Source organism: Protopterus annectens, chromosome 3.part0 (assembly GCF_019279795.1).
Source record: "Protopterus annectens isolate FY-2018-M chromosome 3.part0, PAN1.0, whole genome shotgun sequence".
Taxonomy (NCBI): Eukaryota; Metazoa; Chordata; order Ceratodontiformes; family Protopteridae; genus Protopterus; species Protopterus annectens.
This window is the reverse complement of record NC_056731.1, coordinates 68,662,204-68,684,018: the sequence shown is the minus strand read 5'-3', so window position 1 is coordinate 68,684,018 and position 21,815 is coordinate 68,662,204. Positions and strand designations below refer to the sequence as shown.

General features: G+C 42.1%; 1 protein-coding gene across 1 annotated transcript in view; it reads right to left on the bottom strand.

Moving 5' to 3' along the window:
- ANKS6 (ankyrin repeat and sterile alpha motif domain containing 6) overlaps positions 1–21,815 on the bottom strand; it is a 1,232,679-nt gene that overhangs the window by 492,384 nt on the left and 718,480 nt on the right. Inside the window, exon 9 of the mRNA XM_044064590.1 lies at positions 1,338–1,387. Within this exon, the coding sequence (XP_043920525.1) occupies positions 1,338–1,387 (50 nt within the window). The remainder of the gene's footprint in view (positions 1–1,337; positions 1,388–21,815) is intronic.

Genomic DNA, 21,815 nt, shown 5'->3' with positions numbered 1-21,815 from the left:
TCTACTCTCTATGGAATCTCCTCATCACCCTGTCAACATCTTGTTCAATCAGGTTTCTAGATGACCGAGTCAACAATACCACCGAAGATGGTTTTGAGTATCTTCATTCTTGAAGGATCGGCAAGTGCAGACTGGGATTCACCAGGTCTGGGGGAAACAGTAACCAAGGAGGTGACAGAAGGATATGAGGAACTGTCGGCTCTAAATGTCAGTGTACCTTGGGATCTGAAGCAAACAATAAGGTTGGTTACAGGGAGCACTTTATGAGACTTCTCAGAGTTCAGTTTCTCCTTATCTTTCAACTTCTCCTTCTCTTTTTGATGTTTTTTCTCAACATTCTCTCCTTTTCTTTTAGTTTATCCCTAGGCCTTCTGTCTTTGCTTGCAGGAGAAGATGTAGTGGAAGATGTAGAAGATATGGTAGATCCTGTCTGAGGGGGAGGAAGACCTTCTAAGTCTGAAGAGAGCAGGAGCTGAAATGAAGAACAGGCCTTGGCACTCCAAGTCAAGATGGGAAGCATACAAACATGCAAAAAAAGTGTGGGTCCTGAGGGGGAGGGGGGCTTGTGACCACACTCAGTTCATTTCTTGAAACCCTGTTCATCAATATGCACACACACACACACACACACACACACACACACACACACACACACACACACACACACACACACACAAGTTTAGAAGTAATAAATCCTTATGCAAAAAATGTTATCCTGCACACACACCTAATTAGTAACTACCTTGAAACACTCTGAAGACTATACAATGTAGGAATGAAGACAACATTCTCTATGACTATACTTAATTACCTAAATCTAAATATAACAAACTCTAAACCTTCTATAGTAACTAAATGGAGAGAAACAAGATTCTCTCAGTAGTGGGAGAAGGAATGCAAACAAAAACAGAAAATTAGCAAGCGGTATACCACAAAGGATGCATCAGTTTCGAGCCCTGGAGAACATAGCCAAAATCTTCAGGTGGCAAACAAGATCTGAAGTAATGAGGAAGAGTTGAAGGAATTATGGGTAGGGCAGGAGTCAGAGCCCTGGAACTAAACAGCTTCAGAACTGGTGCCAAGGTCACATCTAGTCGCCTCCAACAACCCATAGCTAAATTGGATGAAAACAGACAACAATGGATCTCCAATTATATACTTCTGTTCTAACTGTATTTTGCTTTGCATCATGAGCTATACTTTGTTAATATTCTTCTACTTGTGCCTGGGTCATGGCTGAGAAGCAACTTTAATAAGTGGGTATGTGGACTGGCCCAAACAGTTACAACACACAATTTAAAGGCAAGTCCAAGAAAGGTTCACAAAATGCAAATTACCATGGTTGTTAGGAGAGCATCATCTTTTTCTGCTGCCATACGTCCTAGCCCTAAAACGAGAAATGATGCACATTAGTGGTAAACTTAATTTCTACAGTACTCCTGTAATTTATCTACAACAAATTACACATTAAACATTACAACAATATTTTTATCAAACACAAACAAAACAAAGGAAGTAAGCAGATTACCTAATGAAAAAATTACACTTCAAATGTTATATTCCCAATCTACAGCAAGCAAATTGCCATCCATCCTGAACAAACCTATACTAAGACATATTACTCATCACTTATACATTAAAGAAAAAGAAAAGAATAAACTGTCAGTGTTGAATGCTGACTGTGCTAGCAACAGACAGTAAGAACACAGAAGTAGTAAGGTAAAAAGGGACAGACAGCAGCAGAATTTATCACATACAACATATAATACCATGGTAAAATACTTTCAAAACAGCAATACATTGCCACAATTAAGTACATGATTTTAATTTCTTGCTGCCTCTTGCATGCATAAGCAAGCTATATTCTTTTGAATGAATCCATGCATTATCTATGCAAGATGTGAGGACTATACTGTAAAAACAAGAAGTATAAATGAAAAGTACAGTTTTGTACCTACCATAAATGTAGATGTCCGAGAGGTATGCATCTGCAGTCCTAACATATGAGTTGTCCTGCCTCAGGCAGCCCTTCGGTCGGCCGGATTCCAAAGTCTGGGTCTGGCCTCGGCTGATGTCGCACTTCACCCGACGTCATAGCTGCTGTGAATTGGGTAGAAGGGCATCAGCCGACGCCATTTTCCTCAGTGTTTCTTGCCCCAGATGCCAGGTGCCCTCTAGGAAGGCTAAATTTGGATAAATGCAAATGATTCCAAACAGTAGAGAGCAAACAAAAATAACATGTATATATATATATATATATATATATATATATATATATATATATATACAAACAAATACACCATAATAGATTCCCCCAGCTAGCTACAGATGGGCAAATACCCTAGGAGTACCACAGAGGGGAAGGTGGGTGGGTAATCCTGACTGCAGATGCATACCTCTCGGACATCTACATTTATGGTAGGTACAAAACTGTACTATGTCCTTCAAGGATGCATCTGCAGTCCTAACATATGGGTAGAATACCATAGCCAAACTGGGGGAGGAGGTACTAAAAGGATTATGGTGTAGTTAAGATCCCTTGCAAAACAGCAGTAGCAAAACCTGCTCGGGATCTGGAGTATAAAGGTAGATTATAATGCTTGGCAAATGTATGCACAGAGCTCCAAGTAGCAGCCTCTAGAATGTCTTTGGTAGCCACTCCTCGTAAGAAAGCTGTAGTAGTGGCTGTAGCTCTTGTGGAGGGAGGCCTGATGTTTTCTGGAGTTGCCTTCCCATGAAATGAGTAACAAAATCTAATGCAATTTCCTATCCATTTTGATATTGTCTGTTTTGAAATTGCTTTTCCTTCCATTCCTGTTGCATATGCTACCAGAAGCTGGTCAGTTTTTCTATTGTTCTTGGTTCTGTCCAGATAGTAGCGCAATTGCCTGTGCACATCCAAGGTATGTAGTAGTCTTTCCCCTCTGTTCTGTGGGTTGGGGAAGAATGTTGGTAGGTGTATTGCTTGGTTCAATGATACCCTGGAGACCACCTTTGGAATAAAAGTAGGGTTGGTTCTCAAGGATACTCTATCCTGATGGAAGATAAGGAAGGGCTGTACTGCCATTAACGCCTGTAATTCTGAAACCCTTCTTGCTGAAGTGATTGCAAGCAGGAAAGCAGTTTTCCAAGATAAGAACTGTAACTCTGCTGTTGCTGCTGGCTCGAAAGGGGGAAGTGTTAACTTTTCCAGGACAAAGTTGAGGTCCCATGTAGGCAAAGGTGGCTTTCTTGGAGGCTTTACATTTTTAATTCCTCTCAGAAACTGCCTGAGTAGAGGATGAGAGAAGACTGGAGGATCCATGCTGTATTTAGCTGAAATTGCTGATGCATGAATCTTAATGGAGGAGTAAGACAGGCCATTGTGGAAAAGGTCTGCTAAGTATTCCAGGATGTTAGCTATGTTTGGTAATGATACACTTTCTCCTTTTGCTGCACTCCAAATGAGGTATCTTTTCCATTTGGCTGAGTAAGTCTTCCTTGTGGAGGGTCTGCGATCCTCCAGTATAATGTCTTTAACCCTCTGGAATAAATCTGGGTTATTTTGTTTTATATAATATTCCAGGCAGCCAGCTGTAGTGTTTTCAAGTTTGGATGTAGGATCTTGAAGTTGTTCTGTGTTAGCAGTAAAGGAACTAGAGGTAGAGGCCATGCGTGTGTCCGAGCCATACTCCTCAGTAGCGGGTACCAATGCTGCCTCGGCCAGTCTGGAGCTATCAGGATGATCCTTGAGCGATCTTCTTTGATCTTCAGTAGCACTTTGTGCATTAAAGGAAGAGGTGGGAATGCATATGCTGTCAGGTTTTCCCAACTGAAGGAGAGGGAGTCCACCTTCCAAGCTAGTGGGTGGGATGTCCTTGTGCAGAATTTCCTCAATTGGTGGTTGGGTGGGAATGCGAACAGGTCTATTTCTGGTAGTCCCCATTTCTTTGTAATGGATTTGAAGATGTCTGGATGCAGCATCCATTCGTGGGCATCTGTGGTAGTTCTGCTTAAGGTGTCTGCTAGTGTATTTTCTTTTCCTGGCACAAAAATGGCCTGGAGCTGAATGTTGAGGTTCAGGGCTACACTCCACAGGTCCATTGCCATCCGGCATAGAGGATATGAATGTGTGCCTCCTTGTTTGTTGATATACCACATGACTGTGGTGTTGTCCATCCTTATCAGCAAATGACCCTGTTGAAGAAACGGTCTGAATGCCTGGATTGCCTGTTTCACTGCCAGCATCTCTTTTTGATTTATGTGTAGGTTCAGCTGGTCTTGTGTCCATAGGCCTTGTATACACTTGTCCACCATGTGTGCCCCCCAGCCTAGGTCCGAGGCGTCCGTGGTGATAGTCTGGCTTGGGTGAGGTTTGTGGAAGGGCAGTCCTCTGTTCAACAGGCAGGCCTGAGCCCACCACAGGAATTCTTGCTTCAGGCATGGGATTATTGGAATCTGAACCTCTAGGCTGTGCTTGTGTTGAGACCATATATTCCTTAGGTACCATTGCAACTTTCTCATATGCAGCCTGGCATGTGGAACCAATATTATGCAGGATGCCATGTAACCCAGGGCTTGCAGGACTTTCTTTGCTGTAAGCTGGTTCTGTGTTGTCAATGCCCTGAAATAGAGTGGTAGTTGCTTTTGTTTTTCTGCTGTGAGAAATGCCATCTGATTTGTAGTGTCCAATTCTGCACCCAAGAATGTTATCCTCTGGGATGGTAACAATTTTGACTTTTTCATGTTGACTGTGTATCCCAGGGCTTGCAGTAGTTGTATAACCTTTTCCAAATCTTGTGTTAATTTGGCCTTGTTGTCCGCTTGTTATCAGGCAGTCGTCCAGGTATGGATAAATCTGAATTCCCTGAAGTCTGCAATGAGCAATTACTGATGCCAGGCATTTCGTGAATACTCTGGGCGCAGTAGATAAGCCAAAGGGCAATGCTGAGAATTGATAATGCTCTGATCCTGCAAGAAATCTGAGGTATCTTCTGCAATCTGGTCATATAGGGACGTGCAGGTATGCCTCCTTGAGATCTAGAGTCACCAGCCAAGACTCCTTGCCCAGCATGGGAAGAAGTTGCTGTAGGGTCAGCATTTTGAATTTTGGAACAATTAGATATGTGTTCAGAGCGGACAGGTCGAGAATAGGCCTCCATTGGTTTTCTTTTCTTGGTACCAGGAAAGGTCTGGAGTAAAATCCTTGTCCTTGTTCCATAGGTGGTACCTTTTCTATAGCTCTCATTCTTAGTAAGTGGTTGGTTTGTCCTAGAGCGTTTGTGTTTTGGTTTGGTGGAAGGTTTGGCATTCCTCTCTTTTTTGGTAGAGTGTGGAAGTGAAACCTGTAGCCTTTGTCTATTGTCTGTAAAATCCATTTGTCTCCTGTAATGTAATGCCAGTTTACGGAAAATAAGGCTAGCTTTCCACCTAAGGGTGCTTCCAATTGTTCCCTGGTAGGCGGTATCAGAGCCAAGTCATTGTGTCTGTCCTGTTGAAGTGGTAGTAGCTGGATCTGTGGCAGTATTTCTCTGGTTGTTAGGCTGCCACTGACGTCCCCTGTAGGCCCCTTTGGATTGACCTCTGCCTCTTGGGCGCCTATTTCGGCCTCTCTGTGCTCTGGAGGTGTCTGGAAAGGACCAAGTCTTTGAAGGCCAATTTCTACTAAACCTCGGAGGTTGGACCTGTAAGAAATCCTTGACTGTTTGAACAGAATTTGCTTTTTCTTCCACCTTCTTTAGCACTTGCTGTGCAGGGGAGCCAAACAAACTTTGTTTCTCCATGGGAGCATCTAGGAGCCTTGACTTAACATGGTCTGGTAAGGTTTGCTCTTTTAACCATGCATGCCTTCTGATCACGGTTCCAGTCATAGCTGACCTAAAGGAAGCCTCCAGTGCATCATAGCCGCATTTTAAAGAATGATTACTGACCTGCTGAGTGTTATGTACCAAATCCTGAAGGGACTTACGGTCTATAGGTTCAGGAGAGGACAGTTTTTTATTTAGCTGGTCTAACAAAAATTCCTGATACTGGATCATGTGGAATTGGCAGTTTAAGGCCCTAGCCGAAAGAGTAGCAGAAGTATAAACTTTTTTACCCCATCTCTCTAATGCTCTAGATTCTCTTTCAGAGGGGAGGGGATTTTGGCAGAGGCAGCTGCTACAGCTTTGGGGCCCTGAGAAATGGTTTCAGGATCAGCAATAGGAGCCTTATACAAATGAAAGTGTGTGTCCGGGACCCTGTAATATCTGTCGGGTTTGGCAGGGGCCGGGGGAAGAGAGTCAGGAGCAGTACAGGCATCATTAAATGCATCATCCACAACTGTTAGTACTGGAGGAATGGCTAAAGGCCTATGCTGTGGTAAATGTAAAAAGGTCCTAAGCCTTTTCCTTGAATCTGAGAAATCCTGGCCCTGCCATTGAAAATGCTCTCTCATAGCATGTAAGGTTTCCCCAAAGGAAAATTCCTCAGGAGGAGAAGCAGAAGGAATGGAGTCTTCTGCATCAGAATCCTCATATGGAGAATAAGGGCCTTCTGGAGGATTTGAATTTTCTGACTCATCCGAGGAGTAGTCAGTCGAAACTGGATCTGGGGGCTCTGCTCTAGGCCTTTTCTCTGGAGGGGGTTGAGAGGTCCTGTCTGGGTGAGGTTGGGATCCCTTGATCAAGGAAATGAGATCCTCAGCCAGGCTAAGCATTTGGGAACTAGAAGTAGGCCTGTGTGGGGTTTTAGCAGGCAAGGCCTTAGAAGATTTAGCTGCTTTAGCCCTAGAAAAAGCCTTGATGGACATAGATGCAGGGGGCCTAGCAGCTCCACGTGCAGGGGTAGATATGTCTAAAGGAATAGTATCTGATAAATCCTGGGAGCCTGCTACAGCAGGAGAAATTTCGGTAGCAGATTCAGCCATGTGTGAGGCCTCGGCTGTCGGAGGAATGCTTTCGGTCGAAGGAAGAACCGAGGACTCGGTTTCAGCCGAAACCGAGACACTCGCGGTAGGCTTAACCGTGGTTTCGGCCGAAACAGCGGACCGCGAGTGTCGGTCCTTTTCCTTATGCTTTTTAGCTAATTGCGAAGTCGGAGTCTCCAACGGCATTTTGTAAGCAAAAGCGGGACCAAAAAACTCCTCTGCAAACTCCGACCGACGCCTAAGTGTCCGTCGGTTGAAGGAAGCACAGGCTAGACAAGCTGATACGTCGTGGTCTGGGCCTAAGCAAGGAAGGCAGTAAGAGTGAAAATCCTTATGAGGTATTTGTTTCCCACAAGTTAAACAATTATTTACTTTTTCTGACATCGGCTGAGGCAAGAAAGAGTCCCCAACGGGGTACTTAGCTTTTTAGAAGTCTTCGGTAGTAGAAATCTCTGGATCTGACCGACCGGCACTTGCGAACAGCTTCTGCTTCGGGCACCGCGCGGCAAGAAAGACTGAGGAAAATGGCGTCGGCTGATGCCTTTCTACCCAATTCACAGCAGCTATGACGTCGGGTGAAGTGCGACATCAGCCGAGGCCAGACCCAGACTTTGGAATCCGGCCGACTGAAGGGCTGCCTGAGGCAGGACAACCCATATGTTAGGACTGCAGATGCATCCTTGAAGGACATCTGTGGAGTCATATTACTTACGTTTGTACAATGCATAATTAAGTGACATAATGGTGTTTATAACTGTTGCAATAAGATTTATGAACACGGAATAGCAAGAGGGCAGCAGGAACAGGCAAAGCCAACCATTTCCCAGCTATCTCTAGATGTTGCTTATGTACCTCTACAGAAATTCTATAAATGTTCTTAAACTGCAAAAATTAAAACCAATGCAGGTAACAAAATGCTTAACACATACTTTCAGCCCTGGTGTACAACTGTAGATATTAATCCACACACATGTAAGCACACAGACAACTGCTGACATGTCTGAAATAACAGCCATTACTTGAGAAATGTGAATGCCATTCCTCACAGCAACACAGTAACACCTATGAAATCAGGGCCACCATCATTCTATACACTTTCAAAGTTAAAAAGTAAAATTGAGAACAGTTTAAAGGTTACTGCGACTCAGGCAGAGTAGTCGATAAAAACAAAATATTACTTTTTTATATACCAAACAGATGGAAGAAATGTGCCTGTAATCCAGACGGGCAACTACTGCAATGCTTTACTGTGGTACTTCACTGAAGTATTTTCCCTGCCATCATACTGCTTTTAAAACGTCTCGAGTCCCAGAGGACTAAACCAAATAAAAAACAATGGGCCAGATTCCAGAGGAGTTGCAAGTCTGTCCCGATTCTGAAAGACCGGTTCCAGGTGAAAGTGACTTACTTCAGAGTATGGCCTATCCATAAACAGGCTTATTACAGGGACCATATTCCAAATCACCTGCCCTTAGCCTGCTTTCAGTGCAAGTGGTCACTCACACTCACAGCAAGTCTTTTGGAATCAGGGCCAATATATTTTCTAAACAGTGGATATTACATAAGGAGAAACTACAGTATCCCTGCTTTTAAAAACATAGAATTAAATAACACAATATGCATATAATGGAAAGCATGTTTATCAACAGAACTTATGAATTTTCATATGTACGCTCTAAGGTTTATGAGCTTAACTTAGTATAGTCTTATAACTGATAAATGAATGAGTGAAAGTACAGTTTTGTACCTACCATAAATGTAGATGTTCGAGTGTATACACTGCTGCAGTCATTACACTTGAGTTATCCTGCCGTCAGGCGGTTCTCCAGTCGGCCTGAGTTCCAAAGTCTTGGTCCGGTGTCGGTTGCTGTCGCCTCCTCCCTGACGTCAGTGCGACAAGGGTATATAAGACGCAGCCGATGTCATTTTCTTCAGTTTTTATTGCCCCAGATGTCAGGTGCCTCCAAATAGGTAGACAATTCCAATTGCTAATAAAACATACATAAGAAAAGCAAAAAACAACTTACAGCTACCAGCAAATACTCCCCATAGGTAGTAAGGGTAGAAGACATAGGTACGTACCAGCCAGTAAGAGGGGAAGGAGGGAGGGTAACCTGGACTGCAGCACACTCGAACATCTACATTTATGGTAGGTACAAAACTGTACTAGGTTCATCGTGTTACACTGCTGCAGTCATTACACTTGGGTAGAATCCCAAAGCTGAGGTAGGGTGGCTGGTTCTATAATGCATTAGAGGTGGCTATAAGGCCTCAGCACTGCAGTGGTGAAGCCAGCTCTGGATTTAGAGTATAGAGGCAGATGGTAATGCTTGGTTAAGGTATGTACATAACTCCAAGTTGCTGCTTCCAAAATATCCTTGGTAGGTACTCCCCTAAGGTAGGCAGTTGAAGTGGCTGTTGCCCTAGTGGAATGAGATCTGATGCTGCTAGGTACAGGTTTTCCATGGTATGTGTAGCAGAAACGTATACAATGTCCTATCCATTTTGAAATAATCTGTTTTGAAATGGCTTTTCCCTGTGCTCCTACAGCATATGCTACCAATAATTGCTCAGAATTTCTGAAAGCTTTGGTTTTGTCCAAGTAGAAGCACAACTGCCTGTGAATGTCCAAAGAGTGCAGTAGTCTCTCCCCTTTATTCTGTGGTTTAGGATAAAAAGTTGGTAGGTGAATAGTTTGGTTTAGAGCCACACTGGATACCACCTTTGGCATAAACGTAGGTTAGTTCTTAAAGACATCCTGTCCTGCTGGAAAATGAGGAAAGGTTCCACTGCCATTAGCGCCTGTAATTCTGAAACTCTTCGTGCTGATGTTATTGCCAGTAGCAAAGCAGTTTTCCAAGAGATATATTTTAATTCTCCTGTGTTAGCTGGCTCAAAAGGAGGTAAAGTAAGTTTTTCCAAAACAAAGTTGAGGTCCCAAGTTGGAGTAGGTGCTCTACGGAGCAGTCTTATGTTTTTAGCCCCTCTGAGATACTGTTTTAACAGAGGATTAGAGAAAATTGGTGGATCCGTGTTGTAATGAGCAGAGATGGCAGAGGCGTGGATCTTGATGGATGAGAAGGACAGGCCTTTGTCCAGCATCTCAGTTAAGTATTGTAGTATATGAGGAATGTTTGGGGCAAGAGGGTCAAGGCTGTGAGCTTGGTTCCAGGCACAGAATCTCTTCCATTTATCCAAATAGGCTTTCCTGGTACTTGGCCTTCTGGCCTCCAGAATGACATCCATAACAGCTTTGGAGAGAGGCACTGCTTGCTTGACTAAGGAATCTTCCATGCAGCTAGGTTTAAGGTCTTTAGCTGGCTGTGTAGTATTTGATTGTTGTGCTGCCTCAGCAGATGTGAGATTTGTGGCAAAATCCAGGGTGGTTCTTGTGCTACGCTCCTTATGATTGGGTACCAGTGCGGGTGTGGCCAGTCTGGTGCAATCAGGATTATCTTTGGCTCTTCTTGCCTGGCTTTTATGAGCACTTTTGGCAGGACAGGTAGTGGTGGGAAAGCGCATACTTGTAGGTTCTCCCAGTTGAATGAAAGGGCATCCACTTTCCATGCTTGTGGATGATAACTCCTTGTGCAGAATGTTTGTAGCTGGCAGTTTATTGGGGATGTAAACAGATCTATGTCCGGGCTCCACCACTTCTGTGTTATCATTCTGAATATTTGTGGATTCAATTCCCATTCGTGGGGATCCATGATGTTTCTGCTTAAGTCAGCTGCCAGTGTGTTTTTCTCTCCTGGCAGGAATTGTACTTGCAGATGAACTTGAAGGTTTATAGCTGTGTTGCACAAAGTCATGGCTTGTCTGCATAGGGGGTAGAAGTGAGTGCCCCCTTGCTTGTTTATGTACCACATAACTGTGGTGTTGTCTGTCTTTATCAGTAGTTGTCCTGGATGCAGCAGGTCCTTGAAAGCTAGAAGGGCATTTTGTACAGCTAACATCTCTTTTTAATTGATGTGAAGATGCCTTTGTTCTGCGGGCCACGTGCCCTGAATACATTTGCCTGCCATGTGTGCTCCCCAGGCGTAATCCGATGCATCTATTGTCAGTGTTTGCCTGGCTGTGGGTTGTGTAAAAGGCTGTCCCTTGTTGAGGTGACAAGCTTGAGCCCACCATTGAAACTCCTGTTGAAGGCAAGGGATTAGTGGTACAACTGTTTCCAAACTTTGACAGTGTTGAGACCATACATTCTTTAGGTACCATTGTAGTTTCCTCATATGCAGTTTGGCATATGGAATTAGTAGTATGCAGGATACCATGTAACCCAAGGCCTGCAGAATTTTTCTTGCAGGGAGTTGGGTCTTTGTTGCCATCAATTGAAAGTATTGAGTCAGTTGTCTTTGCTTGTCTGGCGTGAGATAAGCCATCTGGGCCGTTGTGTTCAAGCTGGCACCCAGGAATATAATCTCTTGTGAGGGCACTAGTTTTGATTTCTTTTCGTTTACTGTGTACCCCAGGCAACTTAGTAACTTTTTTACAAACGCCAGATGCTTTAGAAGAATGTCCTTGCTCTCTGCTTGAATCAGGCAGTCGTCCAGGTACGGATAAATTTGAATTCCTTTCTGTCTGCAAAATGCAATTACTGGTACCAGGCACTTTGTGAAGACCCTGGGCGCAGTAGATAAGCCAAAGGGCAGTGCAGAGAATTGGTAGTGCATAGATTTTGCCTTATCCTCCATTTTCTTTAATACCTTTTCTGCCTTAGCTCCAAATAACACATCCTGCTGCAAAGGTGCACCCAATAATTTTGCTTTAACATGATCTGGCAACGTATGTTCTTTTAACCAAGCATGTCTTCTAATGACAGAGCCTGTAAATGCTGCTCTGCAGGAGGCCTCTAGAGAATCAAAACCACATTGTAAAGTATGCTTTCCCACTTGTTCAGCTGCATGCAATAAATCCTGCATTTCTTTAAAATTAGGAGGATCTGATTCTGGAAGCATTTTCTGTTTTAACTGATACAGTAAAAATTGCTGATATTTTAGCATGTGAAACTGGCAATTTAAGGCTCTCATTGCTAAAGTTGCAGATGCATATACTTTCTTTCCCCATCCGTCTAATGCTCTGGAATCTCTGTCAAAGGGGACTGGATTTTTGGCTGATGAGGCCTTAACTCCTTTGGATCCCTGAGAAATAGTTTCAGGGTCAGCTACAGGGCTTTTATACAGAAATTTATGTGAGTCAGGGACTCTGTAGTATCTGTCAGGTTTAACAGGGGCTGGAGGCAAGGAATCGGGATTTAAGCTTGATTCAGTATATACATCATCCACAATATCTTAACACTGGCGGAATAGCAAGGGGTCTGTGTTGAGGTAATAAAAGGAAGTCTCTAAGCCTTTTCTTGGATTATGAGTAATCCTGGCCTTCCCAGTGGAAATGTTCCCTCATGGTATGTAGGGTTTCCCCAAAGGAGTAGTCCTCAGGCGGTGAGGCTAATGGAATTGATTCTTCAGCATCAGAATCCTCATAAGGGGGAAAAGAGTATCCTAGGTCTGAGGATGAATCAGAAGAGATGGACACCTGGTCGGATGAGTCATAGTCTGCATGCTGTCTAGGCCTTTTATCAGGAGGGGGATGGGACCCCCTGATGAGTGATTAGGTCTTCGGCCATTTTGAGTATTTGTTTCTTAGGCATGGAGGCATGTCCTGGAGAATGCTGTATTTGTTTCTTTAATTTTAAAGGAGGCCTAGACTTAGCTGAGGGTTTAATGCTTAACTGAGTAGGTCTAAAGACACTCTCTGAAGCTGTGGGTTGCTCAGCTACTCCGAATCCCTTTGAAAGGTTAGTCTCAGTAGGCTGAACAACTTGTGCGTCCGAAGGCCCAGCCATCTCCACGTGGGAGTCAGAGGCAGCCTGTGGTTCTACAGAAGTGGTCGTCAGGGGCTGCGAAGGCACCTCGCTGAAAACCGGAGAACCGGTGACTGGCCTAGAAGAGGCTTCGTCATCAGTTTTAGGCCTAGGATGCCTAGCCTTGTCTTTGCTCTTTTTGTGTATTCCGGTCGTCTGAAGTTCTGACGGCATGGTATAATTGAATTTTCTACCAAAATAATGTCGGGCAAAATCAAACAGATGGTTAATTGTGCGCTTGTTAAACCTAGCACAAAACCAACAACCAGTGACGTCGTGGTCTGGGCCTAGGCATGAGATACAATAGGAATGGAAATCCTTATGAGGTATTTGCTTCCCACAAGAAATACAGTTATTAACTTTTACTGACATCGGTCTGAGGCAAGAAAAAGTTTCCCCAATGGGGTACTTAGCTTTGTAGAAGACTTCGGTTCTGGATTCGGAATGAAAATCTCAGGAGACGGCAGACCGGCACTTGCGAACTGCTTTTGCTTTGGGCAGCATGCGCAAGAAATACTGAAGAAAATGGCATCGGTTGCATGTTATATACCCCTGTCACACTGACGTCAGGGAGGAGGTGACAGCAACCGACGCCGCACCAAGACTTTGGAACTCAGGCCGACTGGGGAACCGCCTGACAGCAGGATAACCCAAGTGTAATGACTGCAGCAGTGTAACACGATGAACATCTATTGTTCTTTGAATGTCCTGTAAACAAATCAGTTCTGTCTGTGTTGCTCTGTGCATGTACAAGCCAATGTATCAAATTTACCTCATTGTCACAATTAAGGGCTGCTAGTTTGTTTGTGTCTTTTGGCTTTTCCCGGTTAGGGGTCGCCAAAGCGCTAATGATTGGCAGTAGATTTTTTACGTGCCGAGTTTGCCAGCCCTGACACACAACCTTCAACGAAGGTACGCCCATTCACGCATGTCTCCACGCAAAAGACACTCTAGCTGAGAATCGAACGGCACAACGTCTTGCTGTGAGGTGACAACGCTACCACAGCACCACCACCGCGGTAACAATTAAGGGATGCTAGTAGCTTCCTAAAATGCATCTGCCCCACTGGGAATGTTAGCTTGCTGCTTGGGTCTGCTGCCTTAAGTACAGAATATCCTATGGGCAGCAGTGAATTCTTGCTCAGTAATATTATGTATGAACAATGCTGACTGTTTTCAGCTTCAAAGGCATGGGTTCCACAAAGGTGTGAGCAGTTCCATTACTTTTTGCAGCATCATTTACTCCCCCATTACATCCAGTTGAAGAGAATAAAATAAGCACGCATGGTTGCGAAAGCCTGCAGCACTGCACAGAGAGGGCTGTGATTACTTGACAAACTACAAGGCCTCCTTTTTAAATAAATATGCTTCTGCTTGTCATAGGAATGTGATCTGCTTGTCAAGCAGCATGGCTTCCTTTTGAAATTAACACGTTTCTGACAAAATCGTGTAACTGAGGAAAAATCCTAAGAATCTTTTCTCCATACAGTATGAGAATTGGCCTGTAGTTTATAAATGTTTCACTTCCTTGCCTTGGAATCAGAGAATGCCCACCCACTTTTTTTAAGCTTAACCTCTTCTGTGCTTTGCTGCCACCTGCATGACACACCACAGACATTGTGAGCAGTAATTACTAGTACAGATTTCCCAATCTTCCACAGGCAGGCCAAAGTCCTGCTGATATCAGCAACTACTATTTAAAACATGTGCAGTGTTGTGGAACTTTTCTCCACAGCCTTTGTTGTGCAGTGGAAGAGAAACAGTATTTGAATGTAACTGACCATTTTAGACAGTAATTTACCTGCTGGAGGTATTCTTTTCTACAAGTGCAGCATTTTTTTTCAGAAAGCAGTCTTGCCGTCTTATGTGCAGTGCAGAGAATAACTGCTATTTGTTGTGCTCAAGTAGGATAGTAATGCCTTATTAAGTTTAATCTGTTGACTGCCAAAAAAGCAATTACCAGAAAATGGAAATCAAAGTCTAAACCAATTGTACGTGGAAGTATTGAACATTTTAAAAGAGAAAAATAGAAGAGGGATCGTTGGAAAAAGGAAAGGAGCAAATTACATATAAATAAATGGAATTTGTTAAAACAACACATGCAGAATAATGTTCAGGAGGAAGAGGAGGAGGAATGAGGTTTAAGGAAAGGCAAGAATTCAGCAATTTATGTAACTGGCTTTATGAGTTACAATAGAGGGAAAGATATGATACATAATCACAAACATAGCTGATTCAACCAGCACCCTGGGCTGGTATTATGAACATCTTAGCTCAAAGTGAAAGCAAAAAAATGCTGTAGGTGATCGACTTATTACAATTTATTTATTGCCCCCCCAGCTCTTCCAATGGAAAAAAAAGACACACCAACAAACCAGGTGGCCAGATGCATGACATGCCACCCCTTCCACCTATCCAGCCATTCAGGTCCTGTTTCTGTGCCCTACCCCCAACCCTCTTTTAACATATTTTATTAAAAAAATGATTCTTTTTAAACTGTAGCAAACAGTTGCTACTGTTTATACCCTGACTGCACAGAGCGCTATAGTGTTCATTTTTTAGTTTAAAAAAATCTTTTAAACTGCTACATTCGTAGAAAGCAGTTTGCTACAGTTTAAAAATAATTTTTTAAAACTAAAATTAAAGCACCTTAGCACTTCATGCAGGCAGGGTATAAACAGCAGCAACTCTCTGTAGCAAGCCGTTTGCTACAAACAGCTGATACAATTTGTACCCTGCCTTCTCTACAAGCAGTTGTTACAGTTTAGACCACAAATGAAGCATTAGAGCTCTCAGATTTGATGCATTAGAGAGAGAGATTGGGATCAGCTGTTCGTACCTCCCCAAAACTTTGTACCCAGGGTGGTTGTCCCTCTCGCTCCACTCAAGCTACGCTATTAATGAATGTAAATGAAAAAAATGCTAATATGGTTTCTTTTCTTTTCTGTTAATGTATGTTGCCTATGCCTTAATTAATAATTTAATAAAGGTGTTTAAAAAAAGAAGTATGATTTGCTGAAGTGTTTGCATGCTACAATGTAACAAAATCAAGGTGTTTGGAATACAAGTGAAGTGAGAAAATGTATACAGCTCAGTATAGATGCATATAGCTAACCACACATTTTGGACAGTGACCTTCTTGCTAAATGTATTATTTTCTGTAAATGCAACACTTTTACATACTGCTGCATTTTAGTCTTGCCTGCTTTTCTATCATGCCTCTGGATTAAGGTTTAGATGAAGGATGAAGTCTTAGCATGCTTTGTAAAAAGGGGGAAATAATGTGCAAAGACATTTGTGCCTCAGTTTAAAAAAAAACTCAAATTAAGGAACAGAAGATTGTTCTTATGTTACACTATGTTGCACTGCAAGGATACAAATGGCAAGCCACAAATTTAAAAGTAAACTGCTTCTAAGCAAATACTGAATTCTCTGACATCAAGGATAATCACACACAAACACACACACCTTATCACTGCAAACACTAGTGACTAGCAGTAGCAGTTTGCATGTCTATCAAAGGTCTTTGAAGCAAGAGCAGTTGGTTAACGGCTCCTGGATTACAGTGATAGCTCTGACACATCGGGAAGAGTATGCCTCTACTTGAAGTACTGCAAAATGGCAGCCTTAGAAAACGTGGCAGTTCAGCTACTTCATTTTGCTGATGGTTCATGACTACTGTGAACAGCTTAGAGCAACTCTGAGAACAACACAGTCCATTCCAGAAGCTGTGCATGATGCCAGTGATTCAAAGTACTGCCATTCTATTTACATGTGAGATACAATTACCTCAATTCCTTCTGGTTAGCATGACTCAAAATGACTTGCAAGTAGTTAAACAAGATTATGCTAATACTGGAGGACCATTGACAGCTACTTTATGTAAAACATAATAAAATATCATAACCACTTCAGAGTGATTTTAATGCTTTAAAACAACTCAGCATACAAGGATACAATGAGAAAATATTTTTAGAGGTGGTTATTGTGAAGAAATACATAAAAGAAACATGCCTTGACTACCCCTGCTGCTGTGAACCATTTGCCACCAAAAATATACTTTAGAGTAGGTTTTTAAAGACAAGCCAAATTTGAACAGTTAAAGCTGTTTCTCAAAAAACACACACTGTCCAGCAATTTAAAGACCAGCAGTAATAGTCATGTCAAATATTCACATACAATTATGCATTTGTTCAGTCTTGTTAATTTAATAAACCTCAACAGCAGAACAGTCTCTAACACTGCAAAACAACGTGTATATACACCTTACAGGTGGGGACCTTATGAAACCTTTATGAAACATTTCAATTTGTTTTCAAATACCTGTGCACTCAAAGCAGTTAATTGTATAATCTGTTTAGTTCCATTCCAATTACTTGCAAAGCTGTATCCCTTGTCTGGCCTGAATGTAAATGTGTGATTGCCAGAGCTACTCATTCTCCAAAGCAGTTACCATATTTCGAAATTTCCACCTTATTTTCCAGGACTCTCAGGGGTTTCAACCATTAAAAAAAAAAAAAACTAAAAACCATCATCTATACACCACAAAATATATAATGAAGAACACTGAAACAGACAGATAAAAAATCCATGACTGTAAATCCTAAAACCTAGGCCTAACTGGAAACAGTCTCCAGGGGAAAAAAAAATAATTTTAGTTTATTTTTCTTGCTGACCATGAAGAAATGACACTGTGACCTGAATCTAAAATGCAGGAGACTGGCTATGGTTTTTACAGAAACTTTCTTCCTTATGAGAAAATAAAAGAAGAGGTCTGTAGCTTTTTTTTTAATTTCCTCCTCAGGTATCAGTGCTGGTACTGGCAAATTGCTCTTTGTGTGGTTTTATCAGGAATCCTGGAATGGGTCTGCAGACAGACTCAAACCTGTCAGTGTCCTGCACAATGACAAAGTATTGTTCACTGTTCAGTCAAATGCCCAGAAATTGAACACAGACTTTTGTGAAGCAAGCCCTACAGGTGAAGTCATAGGTAATTAAAAGTGCCACCAACATTATGCCCTGTGCAGGTATATGAGGACAACACATACATATTTCCAGTACTGCACTTTTACAATCACAGTGAGATAGAATAAGATCCCCATGATGTGAATATATAATTAGAGGTTCATTAGCGGGGACTGTACTGGAGCATGAACACTGAAGCAGCTGAAGACTGCATTAGTTCTGATAAAACTTGAAAGTGCATCCTCTTAAAAAAAAAAGTGAATTTTTTACAACTTGCATATTTTATTTTTTTTTCAGTAAAAGGTATAATTCATAAACCCACCTCTAACTTACTCAGCATGGGTTCAGAATGCTTCTTATGTGACTTTTCACTATTTACGGTGAGATTCTGATAGTAAATTCTCTAATTTATTTAACTTTTCTTCATCAACTACAGCTGCAAAGCTTTAAGTCTCCCAAACTTAGAAGGCTTATTAATCTTTCTACAGTGCTCTTCCACTCAGTCATGATTTATACCTCCCAAAAAAGGAAACCACAGCAGGTGGAATATTAGTGTTAGTTCAGTAAATAGCTAATACAAAATGTCACCACCACATACTTTACATGAGTAGTAAAAGCTTTATTCTAAAAGCTATTAACTCGTTATAGAAAATCACTAGAGTTGTCCTTGAAAGGACTAGAACTTAAAATTCACTCAAAGAAATTAACTGTAAAACTCAAGTCTGGTGAATTCTTATCATGACACCACACAACAGGTAGTTTGCAATGAATTAATAATATCCTTATTTTTGGATGCAATATGACTACAATGTTAAGGCTTCAATGTTTAAATAACCTTAGCTCCAACATTTAAAGGCATTAATGCATAAATACATTTTATTATCTAACCCCATTCAGCTAAGTCAGATTCCTTGCGACTCGGTGAAGTGTAGGAACTATAACTGAAAGTATCAGGTATGCTATTCATTCATTCTAAGATCCAATAATATGCAAGAAAAACTAAGACTATGCAGCTGCTTGAGCTCATAAGTGAAGCACAGTTAAAGTTTGAGGAATACAGTCTCAGAACTGAAATATTCATATACTTCACTGCTGGAGGACAACATAAGTCCCTCTTTTGGGTTTTGTGCACACAGAACAGAAAGAACGGTTATCAGACAGTCTTGAGAAAAAGAGAGGGGAGAGCTAGAGAAAGGAGCTAGCATAATAAACAATGTCTAAACTATGCAGGAAAATGACTGCAGCTGCACTGAAATCCTCTCATGTTTTAGAACTGCTTGTTCAAGAACAAAATAAATGCTTCATATTTGCTAGTTTCAAAATGGTCACATCTGGTTATATTCTGATTTATCTCTATTAACCTCCTTAGATTAACAAGTTATGCCAGAGTCATCTCCTCACACTGATGATAGTGACTGGCTCATCAGAAACTGAGAAATAAGCCAGTCATTTCCTGATTTCCTTTTCTTTCTCTTTATATTTCTCTTTGTCCTTATCTTCCTCATCTTTTCTGTCTATATCCTTATCTTTACCTTTCTTCCCTTTTTCCTGAGGTTTCAGAAGGAGACCCTGTCATAGAAGAGGCTCGAAGGAGCCCCTTTGCCACTAACTTGGCATGTGCATCAGCCAAAGTTCTTGCCACAGAAAAGGCACAAACTTCAGTGTCTTGATCCAGATCAGCTACCTCCCAAGCAGTATATGAACCACTCATGTGAAGCTTAAGTTTTTACAATTTTTATTTCACATTACACATATAATTCAATCATTCCTGCTAAAGTTTAACCTCATCCTAAACATAATTCTGAATGTTTGCTCAACAATGTCATATGTGTATTTGCTCCATCTCCCTTTAAAGCCACGCCAAGTTTTCTTTATTATCAGTATGACACCAAATTACAGATGGCTTAGACTGACTTCTATTTTCTACAAACTGAATTTTTTCGCAGTCAGTAGCACTGAACTAAGGCCTTACTCTAGGCAATTCAAATCCTATATTCCATCTCAAAAGAATGATGTCTTAGTTCCAAACAATGGCTCCCCAACACTTTTGACAGAGAACACTGTAGGAAACTTATAAAATCTACCAATTTAGTACATTCCCAAAAACATTCTCCGTTATCTTTTCATTTCCCACTCCACCTACAACATTTGCTGCCTCTCTGACAAAAACATTTCTGAAGTGTGCTTGGGAAATAAAAACACCTGTGCAAACACCCCACACAGAAATCCTAAACATTTTGGACTTTGTTTCATACTTAGGAGCCATACAGATGTATTTCTATTGTTACTCACTAAAACGCCTTTCCATTCTCTTTTCACAATCTTTTCCAACCTCCTTTAACTGATTCTTACAGTAACAATGCAATATTTTACATACTATAACAATTACCTATTAACAACAGCTTCTGTTCTAGACAAACACACTACTTGACCTGGTCTTTCACTTAGCACTTCCTTAGCCTTCTTTCCTACACTCATATCAATTCCTGCACCTAAATCCTAGGAGGCTCGGTGGAAAATACTCCTGAGCACTGTGGAACCAAAGGAAGACCTGCCCCTAGATACCACATCCAACTTGCAATGAGTAACAAAGGTGTGAGGAGATGCCCAAGTAGCCGCAGCACAAATATCATCCATAGACAATCTGGCCTGAAAAGCTGCAGATGTAGATAAAGACTGAGTAGAGTGAGCCTTCACCCGGAATGGTAAATCTTTACACCCTGAGGAATAAATGAAAGAAATACAACTGGAAATCCACCTGGACAACGTGACTTTGGAAACAGTAGACCCAATTCTGTTTTCCGAAAACAAAACAAACAACTGATCAGATTTTCTGAGGTCTTTCGTTCTGTGCAAATAAAGATGTAATTGTCTGTGCACATCCAATTGATGAAATTTGAATGCTGCCTTGTTTGAGAACTGGGGAAAAAAAACTGGCAGGTCAATAGATTGATTAAGGTTACTGACAGACGCCACTTTGGGAAGAAAAGAGGGGTTCAGTCCGAGACAAACCCTGTCCTTATGAAAAATCAAACAAGGGGGGTTTGATTGACAAAGCTTGAAGATGCAAAACACGTCTGGCTGACGTGATGGCTACTAAAAAGAGTCTTCCAAGTTAAGAATTTTACATCGCAAGTGGCTGCAGGCTCAAAGGGGGATGAAGTAAGATCCTGTAGAACAATGTTTAAGTCCCAAGGCATAACAAGTTCCAATACCAGAAGGCGAAGTAACAAAGTGCCCTTCAAGAAAGCCTTACACAGTCTACGTGCCATCAGGATAGGCTTGTCTGCGACATGAAAGGTAGAAATCGCTGCCAACTGGACTTTGATGGTTGCGGCCGCTGAACCCTGGTTAAAGAGCATAGACAAGAACTCCAATACAGATGAAATTGGAGCTGTGTAAGGGTCAATCTTTTTAGCATGCACCCAGATTGAAAACCTCTTCCATTTGCTGTAATAAATCTTCCTGGTCGAGGGCTTATGAGAGGAAGATAAAATATGAACCACCTCCAGTGAAAAATGATGAAGCCTAACTAATGATGGAAGTGGAGTAGCCAGGCTGTCAACTGGAGGGTCCGAAGAGAGGGATGGAGTTGCCCTGACATGTGTCTCAGTAAGTCTGGTTGTGGGTCCAGAATCCAAGGAGCGTCCATGAGATAGGTCTGGAGAAAGGGGAACCAAATTTGACGAGGCCAGTGTGGGGCAATCAGAATCATTCTGCTTCCCAAGGATTGCGCTTTCTGAATAACCTTTGATAGCAAGGGGACCGGAGGGAAGGCATACAACAGACTGGAGGGCCAATCGTGGATTACAGCGTCCCTGGGTGACTCCCGCTGAGGGGGGATCAACGTGAAGTAGCTGCTGCATTTGGCATTGAGGGGGCTGGCAAAAAGGTCGCAGCAAGGCTGACCCCACGTGCGGAAGATCTGTTCCACAACTTGACAGTTCAGGGACCACTCGTAAGGCATCAGAATAGCTCTGCTTAGCCTGTCTGCGATCACATTGGAATTCCCCAGAATGTGCGTTGCCACCAGAAAATGTTGGGAAGACACTGCCACTGCCACACTCGCATGGCCTCTCTGCAAAGGGGATAAGACTTGGT